This window comes from Pteronotus mesoamericanus, unplaced genomic scaffold (genome assembly GCF_021234165.1).
Source record: "Pteronotus mesoamericanus isolate MK-2021 breed Mesoamerican mustached bat unplaced genomic scaffold, CSHL_Meso_final scaffold_85, whole genome shotgun sequence".
NCBI lineage: Eukaryota > Metazoa > Chordata > Mammalia > Chiroptera > Mormoopidae > Pteronotus > Pteronotus mesoamericanus.
The window spans coordinates 16,949,965-16,975,301 of NW_026555329.1; the positions used below are offsets into that span (position 1 = coordinate 16,949,965).

The window sequence follows — 25,337 nt, forward strand, 5'->3', positions numbered from 1 at the left end:
TAAAAGAGCAAATTATCAAACCTGACTCAAGCTATAAACCTAAATGGGCAAATGACCACAGAGGAAATAAAGAATGCTGTCAAAAAGTCAAGACTTCAAAAACATCCAGGCTTTTCCTGGATACTTCAATCTTCCAAAAAACTTAATTTTTAGGTTACATAAATCATTCTAGAAAATTAGGTAGTAGACTTTAACCAATTATTTTATATAAAAGCTTGATACCAATATCTAAAATGAGCCCTCAAAATTGATAGCATAGTAAACCTGAATCCAATCGCACTTCAAAATAATACATTATCAAAGAGAATGCAGACCAATCATTAGTGGTCATCTTAAGTTGGGTTCTGTGGAAGCAAACTCTGAGATGAGGCATTTGTGTGAAAGTGACTTACTAGAAAATATTCCCTGGAAAAACTTGTAGGGAAGTAAGACAGGGAAGGGAAGGAAATCAAGGGTAAGATACCAGGCGAAATCCCATGGAACATAATTTTAGCTCAATACTGCACAGTAGTTCTGGAGACCATGTAAGGCAACACACTTCAGAGTTTTACCCACACAAGTAACCACTGGTTAAGGACCGTCCTGGGGAAACCAATTTCCCAGACACTTCCATAGCCTGTCCATTGGTAAAGTAGGTTCTGGCAATGCACAGGCAGCCCTGCAACAAAGAACCTTAGGAGACACATATTGAGAGTGAAAACACAGGAGCCTGTGACCAGGAAGGGTATACAGGCCTAGAGACAGATTAGCACAATCTGCCACAGTGACTTCAGGAGAGGGGAAGTTAAAATCCATTTGGTTTAGATTTGCACTATGGAAATCCTCAAAAGGTTCAGTGATGAATCATTCCAGATGGATCATCCTACAGTGAAGACCACTGGTGATGGGCCCAAGAATGGGCAAGGAAGGAGATTACAATTCCTTTTTTAGTTATCTACTCGAATATATTAATGGCCACTTAAGGATCACCAAATATATTCAGGAAAGCCTCTAATATGAAAGAAAAAGGCCAAGCTAGTCAAATTTTTCTTAGAAGAAAAGTTGCACATTTCATGTGCAATGAGATGAAAACTAAAAAAACAAAAAAACAAGAAAAAAAAACTATCATTAAAATCTGGAGACAAAAGAAAAAAAAAAAAGCCATGCTATTTTATTCATAAGAACAAATTACAAGTTTAAAAATAAAAAGTGCTGAGAACACAAAGAACACCTACAAATTAAAACTTAAAAAAATAAAAACCTCAATAAAGCAGCTATAGGATAATGTTAAGGAAATTGCCCCAAAAGTAAGCAAAGCAAAGAGACAAGACAATGGAAAATAAGAGAGAAAACTGACAACTGAGGATCAGCTTAGAGATGCAGATAAAAGAGGGACATGGACATCAAAATCTAAATTATTTCACGGAAGTTTACAGACTGAAAAGATCCAATGATACCCAGCACAATGAATAAAAAGACCCATAAATATACACTATCACAAAACTTCAGAAACCATTTTGTTCACTGGCAAAGTAGGCTCTGGCAATGTGAGGGCAACCCTGCAACAAAGAATCTTAGGAAACCATTCTGTAAGCTTTCAGAGAAAGGGGTAAAAGGCTCCATACAATAGGTCAGGAATTACATGGTTTTGTACTTTCACACAAAAATGAAAGCCAGGAAAAAAAAAAAAAGAAATGCCTTCAAAATTCTGAGGAAAAATGATTTCCAATCTGGAATTTTATACCAAGCCAGACTATCCAACAAGTAAACAGGATGAATAAAGATTATTTTAAAGACATGACAGACTTTGGTTATTGATTCAGTGTATCATACTGTGTCTACCTGAAAGCTCTAGTGGTAAGGCACTGATGCAGAAATGTTGAGCATGCTGTTTGAGATGCAGGTCTGGAGCCCTGGGAAAACACTCACAGTTGGTCATTCGTATACTTGGTTTAAAAAATAACAGTCAAATCTAAAGCACGATCTAGCAAATAAAAACAGATAACAATGAATTATTACTCAATGTGAAAATTATTCTGCTAAGTACTTTAAATTAATTCACTTAATCATTAATCACTTAAACATAATACAGGATAAAAGTTATGTAAATTCCTAATACTTTTAATAGCTTGCCATGTGGCATGATACCCAAAAAAACTCAAAAGTTAAGGTTTTATTTAACATACTCCCTTTTTTTGCCTTCAAAATGTTATTTCAGTGACCCAACTCTGACATGACACTTTTCTTTCATTCTTTAACCATTCTTCCCTAGGCTATTTTACTTCTCTTCACTAACAACTCCATAGAGGTTTCCCATAGCAGTCTTTTTTAAAAACATAAAACTTTCTAAAACCACAGGATCAAGTCCATATTGTTTATTTGGTACACAACATCTGACTCTAGTTCACCTTTTTGCTCTCTTACTTCTGATATTTCCTATCCATAAAGTCTATATTCACCCATCTGCCAAAGTCTGTCTTGACTGTTCATATGGATGCCTTTGGCCATTCTATTTTTTCTGCCCAAAGTGCCCTCCTTGATTCTGGATAGATGTGTAATTATCTTTCAAGGTTACCTACCCAGAGTGATCTACAGAGTCATTGCAAACTCTATCAAAATCCAACAATATTTTTTTGATAGAAACAGAAATATCCATCATAAAATCTTCATGGAATTTCAAAGTACCTCAAAAAGCCAAAAACAATCTTGAAAAAGAATAACACTAGAGGACTCACATATTCTGATTTCAAAACTTACTACAAAAGCTACGGTGATCAAACAGTGTAGCACTGGCATAAAGATATGCATATAGACCAACTGGACATAAGAGCACAGGAATGAACCCTCATTTTCACTGTCAACAGATTTTTGTAAAGGGGGCCAAGTCTACAGGATGGGCAAAGGACAATCTTTTCAACAAAATGTGCTGGGAACCTTGGACATGCACGTGCAAAAGAATGAGGTTGGACCCTTACCTAATATCATATATAAGAATTAATTCAAAATGGATCAAAGACCTTAACATAAGTCTAAAATTATAAAGCTCTTAGAAGAAAACATAGGACAAAAGCTTCATGACATTAGAAGTGGCAATAATTTCTTGACTATAATATCAAAGGCACACGTGACAACAAAAAAGTCACAATGGGCTTTATGAAAATTTTAAAAGCTTGTGCATCAAAAGATAGGAATGCGAGTAAAAAAGCAACCCACAGAATAAAAGATAATACTTTCAAGTCACATATCTGATAAAAGGTTAATATCTAGCATACAGAGAACTCCTAACCACAGAAAAATAACATCTAATTAAAAAATGAGCAAAGGAGTTGAACAGGCACATCTCCAAAGACGACACACAAATGGCCAGTAAGTGTGAGCATGCTGAGGATAAAATGATGCTCAAAACATCACTGATCATGAAAACAACCAATGAGATTATCATCTCTCATTCATTAGCATGGGTACAAAAAAAAAAATTCAGTGTTAGTGAGGATGTACACTGGAAACTTCTGTACACTGTTGGTGGGAATTTAAAGTGCTACAGTCACAGTGGAAAATACTGGGGGTAGCATGGCAGGCAGTTCCACAGAAAATTATAAATAGAATAACTATATGATTTAGCAATTCCACTTCTGAGTATACGTCCAAAAGAATTAAAAGCAAGGTCTCAAAGAGATATTTATATACCCACACTTATTGAAGCATTATTTAAAATGCTAAAATGTGCAAGCAACTCAAGTTCCATCAATGGGTGACCGGAAAAGCAAAATGTGGTATATACGTACAATGGAATATTATTCAGCCTTTAAAAGGAAGAAAATTTTGAAATAGGCTTTAACGCGGATAAAACATGAGGCCATTATGCTAAGTGAAATAAGCCAATCACAAAATGACAAATACGATATGACTCTACTCTATGAGATACTTAGTTAAAATCACACAAAGAGAAAAGAGAATGGTGGTTGCCAGGGACTGGAGGAGGGGAGCAATAGAGAATTATTGTTTAATGGGTACAGAGTTTCAATTGCATAACAATATAAATGTACTTAATACCACTGAAACTTACACTTAGAAATAGTTAAGGTGGTAAATTTTATGTGTATTTTACCACAATAAAAAAAATTGGGAAAAAAATCAGTAACAAAGGTGTTGATTTTCTCCAAAGTAATTTATATATTAATGCATCCCAACAAAAAATTTAAGATTTTTAAAAATTTAAATAGCTTGGTAAAAAGTATTCTAAAAGTATGGAAAAATAAACATGTGAACAAGAGAAATTCGGGAGAGGGGTATAGGTGATGAACTAAGCCTACCAGACCCACTTAAAATATAAGATTTTAAAAATTTAATAATGTAAAAGTTACTCTAAGTGTTGTTTGGAAAAACAAACGTGAATATACCAGGAAATTCTTGAAAAGGGTACCAGGGGTGAGAGGGTAGATTAGGTATACCAGATATTAAATTATATCAACAAAAATAAACAGTGGTATAGTAATAATTTTATATCCAGATGAAACAAGCATATCAATGTATCTATGAATAACAATATTTTAATTGTGTAAATTTGTGTGTTAATTAATACTAAAGACTAAGTGCTGAGAAATGTTTTTCTCTACAACCAAACTGTCATAAAGTTTATCAATGATATTACAATATCCCACTCTTGTACAGACAACGGATCATTAATGGAGCAGAAGCAGCCTCAATTTCTAAATCACAGATAAGGGTGTCCCAGACAGAACATTCCACATTTAACTTTGTAGTCTCCAAGGCAACAGGTGTCATGTTAATTAACCCACAGCCTCCCTGTGCTTTAAACCTATCAAATATTGATTCATTTAAATTTTATCTAAACTCCACCCTCCAAAACCCTATAATCACCCTGTCCCTTTATTTAGTGAAATGCTGGCAGTTCCTCTGGTGTTTAGTCTCCCTCACAGCAGCAAGTTAATTAATCTACCTTTGTAAACCCAAAGCTATCCTTAGTGGTTTTTATCAGATCAAATAGTCTATTAAAAAAAACAAGTACAGCCCTGGTGGGTATGACTCAGTAGACTGAGTGCTGGCCTTCAAACTGAAAGGCCACTGGTTTGATTCCCAGTCAGGGCACATGCCTGGGTTGCGGCCAGGTCCCCAGCTGGGGATGTATGAGAGGCAACCAATTGGTGTTATCTCTTGTACATTGATGCTTCTCTCTATTTCTTTTTCCCTCCCTTCCCCTTTCTCTAAAAAATAAATAAATAAAGCTTCTTTTAAAAAAGTACATATGGAAATTTCATGTATAATACACACAGCATTTCCAATCAAGAAAAAGATGGCTTATTTAAGCAATGATTGGATTAATCTTTTTGGAAAAAGTTAAAAGCAACCATTTGGATCCTTACCTTTCTCAAATTCCAAATATTTCCAAGATTTCATTATTTAAAAAATAAAATTAAAACAAAGCTAGAAGAAAACATCTTTTTACATTTTACGTCATGAACTGAGATCTTCCTAAAACTCAAAAGCTGTGACTACGGAAAAACTGTATGGGGTTATTCATTGGGTAAATTTTTGGCAGTGAAATTGCTGGTTCAAAGGTCTGATTCTACAGTAAATGTTCAAAACAGTATCTGTGGAGAGAAAAAAAGTATCAAAGAAAAACCAAAAAACTCAATCTTATATAAAAGCATTTAAAAGGTTTACAGAAAAAAAATACAATGGTCAATGATGTTCAAATTTCATTCATATTAGAGAAAGATAAATTAAATGAAGATATTATTTTTAACCTAACACACTGGCAAACAAATTTAAGTTTAGTAACCACCCAGTATTGATATACCTATGTGAGAACGCTGGCACTCATACATTCTTTCTCGCAATATTTATTGTCTTTTGGAAGGCAATTTGGCAATATCTTTTAAGATTTTTAAATGAATATGCCTTGACTCATCATTTCATAATTAGAAATTTCTCTTATGGTCATGGTCTGAAAGATGTTCACAGCAGCCACAGCTAAGTTTGTTTATTGACAAGGAAGTATTTAAAAAATAGCACAATCCATAGCATTAAATACTCTGCAGCTGTTGAAAATGATAATTCATAATTCAGTAATAAAAATCTTTGCACTTCTGGCAAAGACTATCATTTTTTGTTATTAAGGTAAAACAAACTCAATTGAAACCATAGGAAAAAAATAAAATATACAGAAAAGAAAATGTTTTCCTTCCCATTTCTACACTAGTTCTCCCCAAAGGTAACTAGTATATCCTTGGGGGGAAAAAGTAATGCCTATATCAGCACCCTTTTATTTACATATGTGCATCCTTTAATTTACACCAAAGAGATGATGGATATGATGCTCTAGATCCATCAGTCTCCACCTTACCCAGTTCACTTATTTTTTCTCATAATACAATCTCACTTAACAGCGTGTAACAATGTTGTATTAACAGTATGTGAGATAAAAGATTTATTTTTTAAGACAAAGCACTACTATGGTCTCTATCACATGACTGCACTTGTTTTTTAAATATTTCTGTATAGTTTAAAAAATTCTAGAAAGGTAAGTATAGAACCCCTCCCCCAATCCAGTTTCACTTTCCCTGGTTTCAGTTACCTGTGGTCCTCCCCCCAAAAAAAAATTAAATGGAAAGATCCAGAATAAACAATTCATAACTTTTAAAATGCACACTGTTCTAGGTAACATGATGAAATCTTGCACTATCCAACTCTGTACTACTCAGGATGTGATTCGTCATTTTGTACATCATCTAGGCTGTATATGCTTCCCTTCCATTAGTCACTTTAGGAGTCAGGTTAATGAGATCCACTGGTATTGACTGGTATGTTAAAGTAATCCTTATTTTACTAAATAATGGCCCCAAAGCACAATAGCAGTGTTGCTCTCAAAGAGAAGCTGTAAAAAGTGCTTTCTTTAAATGAAAAGATTTGCTTTACCGTGCTTCACAGATGTTGCGTTTTTTGACAAATGGACGGCAAAACCCTCCACCAGCAAAAAGATTATGACTGATTTTATTGCAGTCATCTGGAACCAAACTCACACTATCTCTAAGGTACGTATAACACGGTTTGGTACTATCCACAGTTCCAGGTGTCCAATGGGGATCTTGGAGCATATGCTCTATGCACAAGGGGGAACTACTGTACACAAAATATTTAACAAGCAATACCTCTGGAAACTAAGACTAGGTAGCAAAGGCAGAAAGGACAAATTTATTTTCACATTACAACATTTTTGTTTTTTGATTTTTAAATCAAGTACACACCTATTGCTTTTCTGACAAAAAATTAAAGGTAGGCTACTTTACATAGGGAGTGAAATAATATAAGAAATTAAATTGCACTAATTTTCCTACACTTGTTACACGAAAAGATCTCTTGATCCTTTTCAGACTTCTTCAAGTTTCAGAATCATAATATGCACACGACATTTCCACCTGACTTTAGGCATCTCAAATTCAACATGTCCAAAACGGACTCATCACCTTCCTCCCTTAAGCCTGCTCATCTCACCTAAATTACTGGTAATTACCTAAATTACTGACCAATAGGTTCCTATTTTACTAGGAACCATTTGGTTATCTAAAGCAAAAAATAGGGAGACATTGTTAACACTCTCCTTACCCTTACCCCACATCCAATTACCAAATCTTGCCAATTTTATTTACTAAATAGTGTTCTAATCCATCCTCTCCTCTCCATTTCTACTACTTGTCCTATTTTACACCCTCCTCTCTCCCCTAAGGTACTGCAATGTTTCACCAGTTTCCCTGCTCAAATGCTATGTCTCCTCAACTCAACACCATTCTGTCTCGAAACGTCACTCCATGAATCCTCCATGGACCCCCACTGCCTATAAGACAAAAACTAAGCCTCTGATAAATCCTTAATCTAGACCCTATCCAGGTTTCCAAACTTATATTTGAATACTCCATGCCTTATAATTTAAGCTTCAGCAATCTTGAACTATCTACAGTTTGCTAAACATCCCATTGCAGTTAGCTCCTCTATTCCTACTGTCCTGTTTACACAACAGACACTATCTTCCTTCTACCATCTATGCCCCAACACACGTAAGTCCAAGATTAAGCCAAGATTTCTTAACTTGGCACAAGTGACATCTTGAGCTGAATAATTCTCTCTTTGGCGGGGGTGGGGGGTGGGGGGGTGGGGGTGGGGGGGGCTGTTCTGTTTACTGTCAGATTTTTAGCACCATCCTTGTCCTACACTCACTACATGTCAGTAGCACTCCCCCTAGTTGTGACAGTAGCCCCTCCACCCCGCCAGGGACACTTCCTATTTTCACACATTACAGATTTTGGCATGCATTTTCTCTTTGGACATTTGAATCAGCTGCAAAGTGAAAATTTAATTAGAGACCCATTTAGATTTTAATATAAAATGCTAACTTCCCTTTTTTTTCTTCTTCTTTTAAAAGAATGACCTTAATCCCACTGAATTTTGGGGAAAAGAATTTTGTCATACCTTTCTTTCCATCCTGCTAGGCTGTTCACTAGCCTTTTTACTCAAATCTCGACAAATCTTCTAAAAGTCACATAGTTATACTGGGGAGCTTAATATTTTAAGTGAATCTGAAGTTCAGAATGGTTGTCCATTTTCTATCTAATGTTTGTTTATACCTGCACTGTCACCAGACTTCCAATCATTTTACCACACAGACTATTTCAAATTACCATAGTTTGTAAAGTTCATAAGCTGTATATAATGCAGTTTTTATCTTACTGAGCACAAATCAATATATAAGTAGTAAAAAGCATATGTCTAGTGGCAAACTTTTGTGTTTCTGGGACTTAGGTGAACATTAATTTATTATATGTACTCCTAAATAAGTTTGTAATAAAATTCTAATAATTTTTGAATATTGAATTTACTCAGAAATACATAATCAATACCAGAAAAACATATTAAAAAAGCCTGATACCTACCTTTAAATGGGTAGTAACCACAAAATATTTTTAAAATTCTACATTTTAATTACAAAGATTCATTAAAACTTAAATTCCAGGCAAATTTACAAGAAAACATTTAATGGTCCTCCACTAGTACTGAAAAACCATACTCTTTTCCTGTTAAGAACTTTAAATGAGTCATACTTTCCTTAGTAAATCACTGTTTTGCTTGAAGTATGGTAAAAAGAGTTAACTGGTAACTGGAAACTTTCTATTCACTTAAGTTGCATATCAATATATACTACGACTGGCAGAAAATAAATTAAGAATAGTTTACTACAATACTTAGAACACGTAAGATCTTGTGCACAAAGCTTATTTGACACTTATCTGATAAGGGTGTGAAAAGTGGTCTAAATACCTCTTAAAGATTCAAGATTCCCCCTGTCTAAACTTATACCAGAATTAAACAACTTGAAATCACGCTCCAAGCATAGCTATCTGTTCTATGCCCAACTTTTAGTAAATTAACACATTTCTATCCCTCACACACTGGCCAATTAGTCACTCTGATGCATTAAAGTTCTAACTTTATAACTAACTTCTAAATTCATAAGGAAATCAATTCACAGGTAGTATAATAGTTTTCCAATCTGAAATGCGTAAAGGCTATACCACATATCTATAATAAATGTACAGAACTAGATTATAAATCTAGTCAACATTTCCAGAGCGTGTGTTTTTTTGTTATTTTAAAAAATAAGGGAAGAGGGTAAGAAATAGAGGATAAAATATAAATCCCCATCCCTAAAAAACGTTCACCTTTAAAGAATATATAATTTGTCCAAATCCAAAGCTGTATGGCCAAGTTGCCAGCTGCTACTAGTCAAATCATACTTGCGGGAAAGGTGGAGGGTGGAGGGACTCTTCCTTCTCCTCGCGGCAGGAGCTCAAAGCACACCTTGCTAGGTAATTCTCCAAGGCAGAGGTATTTAAAAACATGTATTTCTCACGGACAAACCTGACGATCCAAGAAAACCCAGAGGAAGTCCCCGGCACTCGTGGAAGGCGCCCACTCGCTGGAAGCTCAAGTGGTGCGGCAGCCCGGCGGCTCTCGCAGAAAATGCCTACACCTGAGCGACATTTCCCGCTAGACCCACAGGTCGGAGGAGGGCCGGGAGGGCACGGCGGGGCAGGACCGCTTAAAGGTCCGGCCCTAACCCAGGCGCAGCCGGCGTCTCACTGTCGCCGCCCGACGGCAAGACAGCGCGCGAGGAGAGGGGAGGCGCGAGCGGGCAAAAGGGAAAGATCCACGGCGAAGAGGACGCAACAATTCAACCAAATAGCGAAAGGCTGGGCAGGCGAACTCAATGGCAGTTCGCAGAGGCTCCGGGAGCAGGAAGTACCCCGCGCCGCATTCAGGAGCCCGCAACTCCCCAGCTCCAGCGGCGACTCCAAGACACCTGTTTGGTTTGCCCGCGGTTTGGTTCCACTCTCCAGGCTCCCCCACGCCGGCCCCCGCTCCACCTCCCCCGAGCCAACACACAGACACACACTCCGAAATGGAGGAGGGCGAGGGAAACCAAGACCTAGGACTCGCAGCCTGAGGGCGCCACCGCCGGCCGTACCTGACATCAGCTGCGGCGCCCTCTCGCCCCTCCTGGGGGGCGGAGAGGAGGACGACACAAGACCGGCGACCTTCGCTCTCCTCCGCAGCCGCAGAAGTGGCTTGCGGCCGCCAGTCGGGGCCGCCCGCTGCCGCCCAGATTATTCCCCGGCAGCAGCGGCGGCGGCCCAGGGGCGCCCAGCGCGCGCTCCCGCCCTCTCGCTCCGCCCCTCCCCGCAGCGTGTCCAGGCCGCGGCCCGCCGACGGCGCAGGCGCCACCCAGGGGTCTCCGATCGCCTACGTCGTCGCCGCCGCACCAGCCCCAGGGAAGGGCCGAGCGAGAAGGGGCAGGGTGGGCGGGGCTACGGAGACGTGCGGAGGAGGGGATTGGCTGCCGAGCTCACGCCTCGCCCTTCTGCGTAAGGGTCTGGGAAGTCGGGTCTTTGAGCAATAGTCGCAGTTTAGTGGCGGCTCTTGACTGCTGGCTTTCACGCTCTTCATCCCGTTATAGGGTTTTGCTCTAGGTTCTGGACCTTGAGAGGGACTAAAGCAGTGAGACATCAGGGACTGGGGCTGGGGGCGTCTTCTGGACCTTTGTCTGAGGGACAGGATGTAACCCTGCAGGAGTCTTGACCTCTAGCCTGCTTTTACCCCGTTTTTCCCGTTTCTCCCACCCGACCCTCGTGCTCTCTTTACCTGGTATCTCTCTGGCCTTAATGAAAGGAAATACAGCAAGATGAGGGATGCAAACGAGTGCTGAGTTACCAGTTCTATGAACTAGGAAGGGCCGAAAATTAGGTGATAATGTCACAAAGCCTTGTGTAGGCACACGTTGTGTTTAGTTCTGCCATTACTTCAGTACTGTCAGGCAACGGCAGGAGGAGCTTCTTCGGAGCTTAGCAAAACTTACCTCTTGCTTAGTTGACAAAAGGACTTTGAATCAGAAATTTGAATCAGAGAGAGGAGCCTATTCAGCCAAAGAGGCAACCTCAAAGGCAGGAGATGGGGGTAAAGCCTTGGCTGTATTGGGGTTAACCGTCATCTACAAGGTCTAACTGGAAGGTGAAAAGGCTATCTAGCTTCCTTCAAATGCCCTCCTAAGGCAGTTCTTTAGTGGCTTTTAGCATAGCTATTAGGAGTGTAGACCCTGGGCTGGAATCTTGGTCCCTCTACCTATTAGTTGTGTAATCTTAACACTATTACTTAATATGCCTGAGAGAAATAAGAAACAACGTTTTTAAGTTATTGTTGCTATTTTCCCTTTATGTAAATTCATTCTGCTCTAGTGTAGTTTTCCAGGATATGCCATTAAATAGATCCAAAAGAAACTTCCGACAGAATTTTAAAACGTCTAGTGATTCTTATCCAAACCTCTCATTTTCCTGATAAGAACACTGAGATCAGAATGATAAACCGATAGGTTCATGCTAGAAGTGGGAGGATCTTCATGTTCAGTTTACTGCTCTTTCCCTGGCCCATGACTCCAGACTTCTCTCCCTTACATCCTTACCTTCATTCTCTTCTCTCTTTCTCGGCCTTACCTCCCACAGCTGCTATAAAACGGGGCAAGGAGACCCTTCAGATTTCCTGTTCCAAATAGAAAGGAAAGCAAGGCAAAAAGGCAACCCTCAAAAAACTCATTTTAATGTCATTGAAATTTATAATGAATAAGGAATAACATTCTCTAATGAGCAAAGATAAGAAACCCGTCTAAGGATAAGGTCAGCCACAGCACGTCTAAGAAAATTACTGGCAATAAGGAATGTTGATATGAAGAATAACAGATTAGGTCAGTCCCTCCCACCCTCTTGTTTGCAAATAGCTACTATTTTAATGAATACAACACCTACTATTCAAACACAGTGTTTTCCCAAATCTCATAATCCAGAGATAACCATTTTAAAAATTCACGTTCTACTCTTCCATACATCTCTATGAATAAAAAAATACATAAAGACATATAAATACTTTATAAATTGGACCTTATGTACACAGTTCTTTTCTCGTTGAACAGCATGTCATGAATAACATTTTTAAAAGTTGCATAATGTCCATTAAGTGGACAAACCATCAGTTATCTAGCCAGTGTACTATGATTGACATTCATGTTTTTTCCCAAATGTTTACTATTTTTAACAAATCTTTGATGAACTTAGTCATACATGTCCCTTTGCACAACTGTATAGTTACCTTTTGGGTCAAATTCCTAGAAGTGATATTTTTGTCAGCCAATTCTTCAACATTATCAACTAGAAAAAAGAAAGTGTGGCTCCTTTGGAAAATATGCTTTATATGTGGGACTCAAAACAACCAGATTCTCCCATTTGAAACACAGATAAACCTCAGACAGTACTGTGAGTCTAGTGTGGTGTTTCAGTACCATGTGTCAGAGCTCTTCGGAGCACGATAATGTGTGCCGAGGCACCTTGGAGCAGGGTGATTGACACTACTAGTTGTTTAAAGCAATAACCTTTCTTCCTTATTAGTAGAAGTTTTATTTTTTTTTCAAGGTGGCAGTGTGTGCAGTTAAAAATATTTACTTCCCCAGATTCCTGTAAGCCACGATTGGCCATGTGACCTGTCAACAAAATTAAAGTTGATATTTCCAGGAGGGGCTCAAAGTTTCATGGAAGAAATATTTAGCCATTGAACTTACACCCATTCCTTTTCTTACCAGGAGCAATGGCATGATTCAGGAGGTAGAGCAGCCATATTTCAACCATAATAACAAAAGCCCCACACATAGGAAGTCAGAGATGCCTATTTCATGATTGCTTTGGGGGGCCAGTTTACCAGTTCTGGACTGCTCATTTCTGGACTTACTGCATGAGGGAAAATGAATTCCTCCTATTTAAGGTTTTGTTGTTTGGATTTTATATTATAAGCACTGAATGCAATTCCTAACTGGTATATTAAGATAGAAGAAGTCATCATTTATTTAGCACTATGTAGTATTTTCAATAAACAGGGTGAGAGGAAAATGGGGACACAATGCAAACAAGCAATAACAACAATAAAAAACCACTCTCTTCTCTGATTGACTTCGCTTCTCTTTAAATACCCAAATATTGCATTAAGATTAAGAAATCATTTTGTAATAATTAGATTAAGTTCCATAAAGTAAATTATATTCACTGGTACAGTAATTTTAAAATATGTCCACAAGTTCTTTGCTACTTCTTCCTTCAAAAGGTGGAGGTGAATTCCCCTCACCTTGAGTTTGAACTGTTCTTAGTGACTTGTTCTCATGAATAGAACAGTTTAGAAATGACATAGTGTGATTTCTTGGGTGGGGGGAGCATTATAAAACATGTAGAGGCCCACATTATGAATAATTAAGGCTTCCAGCCAACAGCTGTTGAGGAACTGAGGCACCGAGGACTTCTGACAACAATTTGAGTGAATTTGGAAGCAGATCCTCCAGCCCTAGTAAAGCCTTCAGATGACTGCATCCCTGATCATCTTAGGAACCTCGAAAGAGGTTCCTGAGCCAGAACCACTCAGCTAAAGTGCTCCTGAATTCCTGGCCCAGAGCAATTGTGAGTTAATAAATGTTTGCTGTTTTAAGCCATTAAATTGGGGATAAGTTGTTATGCCACAAAGATAACTAATAGAGTTAGTTACAATAGTGCCTAGCACAATGCCTGGTACATACAGGGTCTGGCACAAATAATGCCCCTTTTTATTACAAAATACCTTCTTACAAAATCATAAGCATTAATTCTGTAACATAACAATACCACACTCAAGCGCACCGTATGACATTTTAGGTGAAATGTTCAAATTAAAACTATAAATTATTACATCGATATTATTATCCTACCAACCACACTCAAGCAGGCCTTACTTCTGCTGGACCCTGTATTTTAGTGTTTAATTTTTTGTTGTTTGAATGAATAAGCAATTGAATGAAGTAGAATATTTCTTTTTCACTTTAAACAGTAACATATGATGCTGGTATTATCTTTGATCCCTGACACCTGTATTACATCAGAGTTTTCTGACATGATGATAGAGAAATCAATTGTGAATCTTGCTGAGATCTAAACATCCTGAAAGAAATATATAGTGAATAGAGCAGTGGAACCTTTGAGGCTTGAATGATGCTCTCAGTTTTATCACTGATTAGCTGAGTGGCCCATGGCAGGTCACTTAAGACCTCTAAATCTCAATTCCCCTATCCATAAATTTGGGTAAATAATCCCAACTTGCCTCAAAAGGAAGTCAATGAGATTATATGTGACAGTGTAATTGTAAAACATTAACATGTTTTTAATTACATTAGACTCATGTGGTCTATCCTATTTTATTTATAAACAATTAAGCATTAAATTTTTTTTTTGAAGGGTACACATTCACTTCAATTAAAATGTGTGCACATGAAGGGGAGAAGCTTGAAATAAAGTTCTATACAATGGTCTACTGGCAAATGTTTAACAACCAGCTCCCCAGAAAATATATACTTGTATACATACATATCAATGTACATTAATTAATAATAAGTCTTACTGATGTAAAGGATGTAGAGCTCACAATTTTATAAAGAACAACAAAGTATAAAATTCTTTTTGTTGAATTTCCATATAGCCAAATGATATTCACATAGTGTTGTCATCAGTTTTTGCTGTACTCTTGTATTTAAAGTCAAACTACAGTTAAATATCAAATATTTTAGATGTGTATACCATGAAGACTCTTCTTTCAAGAGGTAGTAACTGATTTTACTGTGTTCCTTTGTAAAATATTAGCATCATTTATAGTAAGCAGTTAGGGTTTAAGAATATGGCAGGATAGCAGGTTATTAAATGTCAGATCCCATTTTATTAGCCTGTTGAAAATTTATTGCACCTTTAAAAGAATACATAATCATGACTGGCTTCTTCTTCTTTTCATGAATTAATTTGTAATTGTGGTTGGGTGTGTGCCCCTCTTTACAGTAACAGTGGTAGTTAAACATACTTAGTAATAAACATACATTTAACCAATAATTTGCTCTGAGTCTAAGAGTTTATCCTAGAGCAAAATTGTACCTAGCAGTAAGAAAATAAGTTGTAGACTACATGTATTTCTTTTTCAGAAAGAAGGACAATGGGACATCAGAGGTAGAGATTATGTAGTTATTGACAATGCACAACTTGGTGGTATGACTAACCCCCTAGGTAAATGTATGACGGTGAGCAAGATAGAACCTTAGGGTAAGATTCAAGTCCCGATTATGTAGTGGATGAATAATCCAAACTCCCTGGTTTTGTTTTAGGTATTGTTGTTCTCTCTTGCTTCCTGCTATTCAGCTGTGACTCCAAATTGACTGAAACTACTGGCTTAATTAGACAGTTTATTTGTGATTGGAAATGACGCCTGCTACCTAACATTTTTATTTGCTTGAGTAGGAAGAATCCTAGAAAGAAAAGGGCAGAGCTTCCTTTTCTGGAGATCATATGTTTTTCAACTGAGCTTCTCATCTCATATCAAAATACCTGACAAGATAAGGTATTTTCACCTTATGGAACCTAATAGAGCATTTTTTCAAACAGTTTTTATTCCTGGCAGCTACATCTTCACAAAATCAACCAAGATTTTGAGACTGTTGCAAAGGTTAGTGTTATTTTCTAAATTGAGTGACCTATGAAGTAGATGAAGGTGGAGAACGGAGTAGAGGAGGAGATAAAGGAAAAAAAAGTCTAGGAAATACTTCTAACCTCAAGGGAGAAGGACTCAGCATGACTCACAACATACCAGTTTAAAAACAGGGACTGCCACGTGTGTGCTAAGGAACTCGTGTCATCTACAGAAATATTCTCTACTTATGAGGTTGGGCTCCCTGGCTGGGGTCACTTGATGTTTCTCTGGTTCTCTGGAATAAGAATCAGGATGTTCTTTAATTATTTTCCCTAGTGGCTCACCAAAGCAGAGAATGTTTATCGTAAATGGAACAGGTGAAGCTGGCTTTAGTTTAAAATCCCTAAGCAGTAGGTGATTTATAAATATGTATTGTAACTCTGTTATTTTAAAGAACTGACTTACAAATTTTAGCTGCATAATGTGGCACTTTTTTTCTTCTTTTAAGTTGAATCTGAATGTATTTAAATTTAAAAATGGATTGTGACAGATATCTTTTTGGGTTTCTGTCCATCCTTAATAGAAAAATGTCCCCTTCCTCCTCCATTTTCCCCTCAATTCTTTCTACAGGTTGGGTCCCCATAGCCATGTTTGTATGAGAAATCCTTTCTCCCTTCCTGGCCACAGCTGATTCAACAGATTTTCATTCTTTAAGGAATGTGAATCAACCAGATTCCCTCCTTTGGAAATTTGGAGTTGGGGGAGAGAGAGGCCTTAGTTCCTCTCTGTTGAATGAACACTGAAACTGTAACATGGTCTTGTAAGCCAAACATAAACCCAAGATAAGGGGAACCCAGTCTGCAGGGAGAGATAGAAATGAAGCAGATTACCTTAGAAGAGTAAGGTTCCTGAGCTGGGTGCTCCATGAGAGAGAAAAAACAAGGAAAGAATCACTTTGTAGCTTCTAGCAGAATTCCCCTGACCCCTTCCCACAGATGGCCTGTCTGCTTTTGAGTTCCATGAATCCCTACACTGTATTCTTATATTAAATTACACTTTTTCTGTTAAGTTAGTTTGAATGCATAATTTTCCCATTCTTTAAAATACATTTCATCACTTCATTTAAGAGAGATCTAAATAGTTCTTTTCATTTATAAGAAGTGAAAAGCATTATGAAAGCTTTGGTCTGAGGAATAACATAAGGCTTATGAAAAGCATGCACAAATTATAATCTTTTGTATAAAAAAGCAAAATGGCAAAGTAGGAAGCTCCAAGTTCTTTTCTCCCACAGCAACGGTCAGAACCAATTTCATGAGAACTCTAGAAAACACTTAAAAGTTTATAGCAACCAAGTGAGCACTGAATCAAGAAAAAGGCACTTCAAAGCAGCAGGAAAATTTTGTGGTGACTTTACTTGTCTTTCCCCTGCCTCCTCCCCTGCATGGGAACAGCTTTATAATGTCAGTAGTCATAAAGTGGCAGCAGTCTTAAAGCAGCAATAGTCATAATGCTGCTGCTGTCAGTCATAAGGAAGCAGCAATCTGAAACTGGTAGCAATCTTAAAGTGGCAGCAGCCTGTGTTCCCAGGATGGGACTGTTCCCTTGATTCTGGAAGGAGTAAAGCTGATTTTGCTCGCAGACTGTTATGATGTCTGTTTTAATCTGTCTGGAGGCGCTAGGAACTGAATTGTATTCTCCAAAATTTCTGTGATGAAGTCCTAAGCTACAGTGTAACTGTAGAGTCTATGAAAAGGAGATAAAATTTAAATGAGGTTATAAGTGTGAGAACCTCATCTGATAAGGCTAGTGCCCTTACAATAAGAAGAGGTACAAGAGCTGTCTCTCTCTGTTAATGAGCACACAGTGAGAAGGCAGCTGTTTGTAAATGCGAAAAAGAACCCTTACCAGAAACTGAATTGGCTGGAAGCTTGATTTTGGACTTTCTAGTCCCCAGAGCTGTGAGAAATAAATTTCTGTTGTCTGAGTCATCTAGGCTGTGGTACTTTGTTATGGCAGACCAATCAGACTAATTAATACAGGGGACAACATGAAGGACTGAGGCAAAGTGTCCTACTGTGTTTTGCCTAACTCAGAGCTCAGGTGAAAAAGTTTGAAAACACTGTAAGCCAAATTAATAACCCTCAGACAGCTGGGGCAGAGAATACAGTGAAATATATAATAGACTGTCTCAGGCAAAAGATGGAGAGAGTTTCTTTAGAAAATTGAGGCATTCAAAAGCAGCCATGGATATAGAGGAATTTAGAAAGCCATGCCCAGGGCAAACACATTCTCAGGAAAAAATCTTGAGATTTTTAACCTTGGGCTGATCCCTTGGCACAGTTCAAGTCTGGCAAATTGAAGGAGAGCCCTGGCTCAGAGATAGTTTGCAAAGACTGGAAGTTCTTAGCATTCAAGGAAATTTCTATCAAAACATTAGCTGCTTACAAGCCAAGGAACACAGACTTTAGTGACCATGTTGACAAGTAATACAACAGTCTTTGCAATAATAGTTTGGGAAGGAAATTAAATAAATAGACTACCGCAGCCCAAAGAGTAAACTATCCAAAATAGTAAACCCTATGAAAGGGGGAGAATCTGATTTCCAGTTACTCATTATATTAATCCAATGTCCAGTTTTTATCAAGAAAAATTACAAGGCATAAAAATAATCTAACTTTTAGTTACCACATTATATTAATCCAGTTTTCTGTTTTTATTAAAAAAAATTACAAAGAAACAAGAAAGTATGACTCATTCAAGGGAACAAAATAAATTGGTAGAAACCATCTCTGAGGAGGTTCAGACTTTGGCGTTACCAGACAAAGATTTTAAAACAACTGTCTTACGCTCAAAAAACTAATGGAAAACATGAACAATGAACTAAAGGAAATGTGGAAAATAATGTATGAACAAAATGAGGATAACAATGAAGAGTTAGAAATAAGCAAACAAGGAGAACCTCATTATCGACCTTATTCTCCTGAGAAAGCATGCAAACTGTCTCCCTGAATTGAGGAAGTAGGACTGAGAATGTGGAATACATTGATGGATAAAATTTGCAGGAGAGAGAAACTGAGGAGAGAGCTGTATACAGAGAAAAATGACCAAAAAAAGAAAAAAACAAGAGAAAGAGAGAGAGGTAGAAATATAAAGGAACTAAACAGAAATTCTGGAGCTGAAGAGTACAATAATAGCTACAACTTGGACAAACTTGGCTCTAAGAAAAAAACAGATGCAAAAGACTCTGGGCCTGGTCCTTCATCAGGAAATGGTGTCCCTTAACTCAGATCATAAAATTTGTCATAGTTTAGTGTAAAGATCTAGGGCTTTGGAATAAGATTGATGAGTATAAATTATAGCCATAAATAAAACTAATAGTGACTAACCTTACTAATTAAAGTGGAGAAAGCTCTAAGAAGGAAGAATTCAGAGTCTAGGATGTCTTATATGACTTCTGCTGCTTTCTTACTATATATTAGACACTGTGTTATGTTTTAGGCACTATACTTAACACATCACTGATTTACTTTAAACTTCACACCAAAGTTGGTGTTACCAACCCTATTAATTGATAAAGAAACTAGTCTCAGAGATTAAGCACTTGCAAGTAGTTTAACATGGATTTCAACCCAGGTTTGTAAAAACTGCTTGAGGTATAATTAACATGCAATAACTAACTATACATATGTATGGTGCATAATATGATGTTTTGACATGTGTACACCCATGAAACCCGTTAACACAATCAAGATAGTAAACATGTTAATCCCAAAAGTTTTCTCCTGCCACTCCCCACCCTGCCTCCAAGCAACCACTTACCTGCTTTTGCACTGTAGATTAGTTTGCATTTTTTAGAGTTATATAAATGGAATCATACAGTGTATCCTCTCATATCTGGCTTTCTTATTTAGCATAATTACTTTGAAATTAAACCATGTTATTGAGTTTATCAATGCTACATTCCTTTTTATTGCTGAGCAGTATTCCATGATAAGGATGTATCACAATTTATGTATCCATTTCCCTGCCGATGGACACTTAACCCAATTGTTACTGACTCTAAACCTGTGCTACACTCTCCCCAGCTCCATAACTTACTGTGTGATCTTAGAAAATGGAATTATTCTCTTTGAGCCTCAATTTCTCTCACTGTAAAGTGACAATAATATTATTTCCCACAGTATTGTTATTAGTAAATGAGATAATGTGAAAGCACCTAGTACTGTGCCTGGCACACAGTGGGTGCTTGTAAATATTTATTTATTTATTCCCAAGAAAGAAATATCTCCAGGAAAGAACCAAGAAAGAATATAGCAGTAATGTCTATCTGTATTCTTTCTTCCTGTATTTCATCTCCTTCTTAAAACTTTCTCACTTTAATTGCCCCTGCTTGCATCTCATCTGCACCCCATGAATATGATAGTAGCATTATTTATATAACCCTCTTCCCTCTAATACAAATATGGACAACAGACTTTTTTCTTATTCTGTAGCATGGCTGAAATAGAGTGATGTTTTTGCAAAAATTGAGGGATAAATTAAAAGGTTTATAATTACAGAAAACCAAGCAGAAGAAAAATAGTTGAGGTGCCTAGATGCATGCTTCTATCCCTAATAATTCCAGCAAAGTCAAAGAGTTGTACTTTTTTTCTATTCCATTTTTATTTTGACATAAATTCAGTTTTATAAGACAGTTGCAAGGATAGTACAAAGAATACCTATACAATTTTGTCCTTGATTATTGTTTTAAAATTTTAATGATCCACTTGAACTATCCTCTTACTCTCCTGCGTATTATATTACTCTCCAAAATATAAACTAGTAGTGGCTTTTACAGAAAATATTTAATTAATTTAGTGTTATGTTAAATATATAACAACAGTAACAATTCCAAAAATGGCTTGCTGAATACCTGATAAGTGATAAACAACCTACTCAATATTTAACTAGAACTATTACTTATTTTTTAAAGATTTATTTATTTATTTATTCTTACAGAGAGGGGAAGGGGGGAGAACCAAAGGGAGAGAAGCATTGATGTGTAAGAGATACATCAATTGGCTGCCTCTCACACGGCCCCAACTGGGGACCTGGCCTGCAACCCAGGCATGTGCCCTGAATGGGAATTGAACCAGCAACCTTTCGGTTTGCAGGCTGACAATCAATCCACTGAGTCACACCAGCCAGGGCAATTACCTACTCTAAACAATCTTATAAGATAGGTACTACTATTACATCTATGTATTAGATGAAGATATTGAGACATAGAGAGTTTTAGGACTTTGCCCAAGGTCATAGATATGTGGTGCCAGATGCAAGTGAAACCAAGTGGATTCCTGGACAGTGTTTTTAATGCTGATCTTTTAAATCAGGCATCAGCAAACTACAGCCTTTTGGCTAAGTTCAGCCCATAAAAGAGCCTTATTTAGTCCCAGATCTGCTTGTGCAAGGATCACCACTCTCTTACACAAATGGGTGGGTACAACCTGTTCTGAGCTCCTTCCTAACCTGGCTTCTGTCTTTTGGTTTTCTGGCCATCATCTCTCACTGGCTACTGTGATTTCTTGTCCTGCTTACAGAAAAATGCCAGCCTAACACATTAAGTTCTTTTTTTAAATTATTTTTTAATTTTTTTGCTTATTCTATTACAGTCCCAATTTTTTCCATTTTGCCCCTCTTCACCCAGCCCACCCCTCTAGCCCACAGTCAATCCCCTCTCCATTGTCCATGTCCATCTGTCATTCTTACATGTTCTTTCACTGGTCCCTTCCCCTTCCTTCCATCATTCTCTGCCTCCCTCTTCCCCTTCTATAGCTATCAGTCTGTTCCATGTTTCCGTGTCTCTGGTCCTATTTTTCTCATTAATTTATTTTGTTCTTTAGATTCCAGTTAGAGTGAGGTCATATGGTATTTGTCTTTTGCCAACTGGCTTATATCACTTAGTGTAATTCTCCAATTCCATCCATGTTGTCACAAAAAGTAGGAGTTCCTTCTTTTTTCTGCTGCATAGTATTTTATTATGTAAATATATAATACTTTTTGGTATCTTTTTTATTAAATATTTCATTGCTGTTCTATTACAGTTGTCCCAATTTTTACCCCTTTGCTCCCCACTGACCTGCCCACCTCCCGCTCCCACAGCCAATCCCCATCCTGTTGTCCATGTCCTTGGGTCATTTGTACATGTTCCTTGACTAGTTCCCTTCCCCTTCTTTCCACCATAATCCTCCTCCAACCTCCCATCTGATTACTGTCAGTTTGTTCCTTGTTTCCATGTCTCTGGCTCTATTTCGCTCAATTGTTTGTTTGTTCATTAGGTTCCTCATGTAGGTGAGATCGTATGGTGTTTGTCTTTCACCAACTTGCCTATTTCACTTAGCAAAATATTCTTCAGTTCCATCCATGCTGTTTCAACGGGTAGGAGTTCCTTCTTTCAACTGTGTGGCATTCCACTGTGTAAATGTACCACAGGTTTTTTTTATCCACTCATTTGCTGATGGGCACTTAATGCTGTTTCTAGCACTTGGCTATTGTAAATAAGGCTGCTATGAACATTGGGGTGCATAGGTTCTTCTGAATTGGTGTTTCAGGATTCTTAGGATGTAATCCCAGCAGTGGAATCACTGTATCACAAGGCAGTTCCATTTTTAATTTTTAGCGGAAATTCCATACTGTTTTCCACACTGTGACAGCACCAGTCTGTATTCCCACCTACAGTGCATTAGGTTTGCCTTTTATCCACATCCTTGCCAACATTTGATTGTTTTTTTTAACTTATTAATGATGGCCATTCTGACTGGCGTGAGGTGGTATCTAATTGTGATTTTAATTTGCATCTCTCTGATGACTAGTTATGTTGAGCATCCTTTCATATATCTTTGAGCCATTGGTATGTCCTTCTTGGAGAAGTGTCTATTCAGGTCCTTTGCCTACTTTTTAATTAGAATGTTCATCTTACTGATGTTGAGTCTTATGAGTTCTTTATATACAGGATCTCACACAAATAATCCCCCTTTTGTATTATAAAATATTTCATTATAAAATCATAAGCATACAATTTTGTAACATAACAATATCATACTCAAGCATACCATATGACATTTTAAGTGAAATGTTCAAATTAAAACTATAAATTATTACAGCCATATTATTACCCTACCAACCACACTCAGGCAGGTGTTACTTCTACCAGACCCTGTATTGTGGAGATCAAAGCCTTGTCCAAAGTATCATTGGCAAATATGTTTTCTTATACGGTTCGTCCCTTTTCATTTTGGTGATGGTTTCTTCACCATGCAGAAGCTTTTTAATATGATGTTGTCCCATTTTTTTTTGTTTTTTCCTTTATTTCCCTTGCCCTAGGAGATATATCAGCAAAAATATTGTTGTGTGTGATATCTGAAATTTTACTGCCTTTGTTTTTCTCTAGGACTTCTGTGGTGTCACAACTTAATTATTTAAGTCTTTTATCCATCTTGAGTTTATTCCAGTGTATGGTGTAAGTTGATGGTCTAGTTTCATTTTTTTGCATATACCGGTGCAGATCTCCCAACACCATTTATTGAAGGGGCTATTTTTACTCAATTCCTGGCTCCTTCCCGCTTTGTCAAATATTAATTGAACATAGAAACATGCATTTCTTTCTGAGCTCTCCATTCTGTTCCATTGATCTATGTGTCTGTTCTTATGCTAGTACCAGACTGTTTTGATTACAGTGGCCTTGCAGTATAGTCTGATGCCAGGTACTGTGATTCTTCCTACTTTGTCCTTCTTTGTCAAAATTGCTGAGGCTCTTTGGGGTCATTTTTGGTTTCACATAAATTTTTGAAATATTTTCTCTAGATCTGTGAAATGCCATTGGTATTTTAATAGGGCTTGAGTAGAACCTATAGATTGCTTTGGGTAATATGGACATTTTAATGATGTTAATTCTTCCAATCCATGAACATGGTATATGCTTCCATTTATTTGTATCTTTCTTAATTTCTCTCTTCAGTGTTCTGTAGTTTTCTGAGTACAGGTCTTCTACCTCCTTGGTTAAGTTTATTACTAGGTACTTTATTTTTCTTATTGCTATAATAAATGGGATTTTTTTCCTAGTTGCTGTTTCTGATATTTCATTGTTGGTGCCCCAAAATTCCTTTGATTTCTGAATACCAACATTGCATCTCACCATTGTGCCAAATTCATGTATTATGTCAGGTAGTTTTTTGGTGGACACTGTAGCGTTTCCTATTACACTACCATGTCATCTGCAAATAATGACAGTTTTACTTCTTCCTTTACAATTTGGATGCCTTTTATTTCTTTTTCTTGTCTGATCACTGTGGCTAGAACTTTCAAAGCTATTTTGAGTAAAAGTGGTGAAAGCAGACACCCTTGTCTTTTTCCTGATCTTATGGGGAAAGTTTTTAGTCTTTGCCTATTGAGTATGATGTTGGCTGTAGGTTTTTCATATATGGCCTTTATTATGGTGAGGTATGCTCCTTATATTCCCACTTTGCCGTGTGTTTTTATTGTAAATGGGTGCTGGCTCTTACCAAATGCTTTTTCAGCATCTATTGATATAATCATGTGATTTTTATTCTTCATTTTGTTTATGTTGTGTATTATGTTTTTTGATTTGCGAATATCGTACTCTCCGTGCATCCCTTGGATGAATCCCACTTGATCATAGTATATGATCTTTTTAATGTATTGCTGGATGTGGTTTGCCAATATTTGTTGAGGAATTCAGCATCTATGTTCATCAGCGATATTGGCCTTTAGTTTTCTTTCTTTGTTTTTACTTTTCCTGGCTTTGGGAGGATATTGGCCTCATAAAAAGAGTTTGGAGTCCTCCCACTTCCTGAATTTTTTGGAATAGTTTGAGAAGGATAGGAGTTCTTCTTTAAATGTTTGATAAATTCACTTGTGAAACCATTCAGGCCAGGGCTTGTGTGCCAGGAGTTTTATGATTGCTGCTTCAACCTCACTAGTTGTTTTCAGTCTATTCAGGCTTTCTGCTTCTTCCTGATTCAAAATTGGAAGACTGTATGTTTCTAGAAATTTGTCCATTTTGCCCAAGTTGTCCAATTTCCTGGCATATAGTTGTTCATAGTAATTTCTTACAACCCTCTACATTTCTGTGGCATTGGCTGTACTTCTCTTTAATTTCTGATTTTATTTATTTGGGTCCTCTCTCTTTTTTTTCTTGATGAGTCTGGTTAAAGGTTTGTCAATTTTGTGTATCTTTTCAAAGAACCAGGTCCTGGATTTATTGATCCTCTAAATGCTTTTTT

At 37.4% G+C, this 25,337-nt stretch overlaps 1 protein-coding gene across 4 annotated transcripts in view; it reads right to left on the minus strand.

The window, feature by feature from the left end:
- C1GALT1 (core 1 synthase, glycoprotein-N-acetylgalactosamine 3-beta-galactosyltransferase 1) overlaps window positions 1-10,763 on the minus strand; it is a 33,502-nt gene extending 22,739 nt beyond the window's left edge. Inside the window, exons 1-2 of one of the 4 annotated variants that reach the window (XM_054564399.1) lie at window positions 10,520-10,763; window positions 1,822-1,892 (exon numbers count right to left, since the gene is read on the minus strand). Coding sequence is in view for 1 of the 4 variants with exons in the window: in XM_054564395.1 (XP_054420370.1) it covers window positions 10,520-10,526 (7 nt within the window). In the remaining 3 variants the exon portion in view is untranslated. Of the gene's footprint in view, window positions 1-1,821; window positions 1,893-9,713; window positions 9,970-10,519 lie in introns of those variants that run through there. The other 3 variants (XM_054564396.1, XM_054564397.1, XM_054564395.1) reach the window with 3 other exon arrangements.
- Window positions 10,764-25,337: the final 14,574 nt, after the last annotated feature.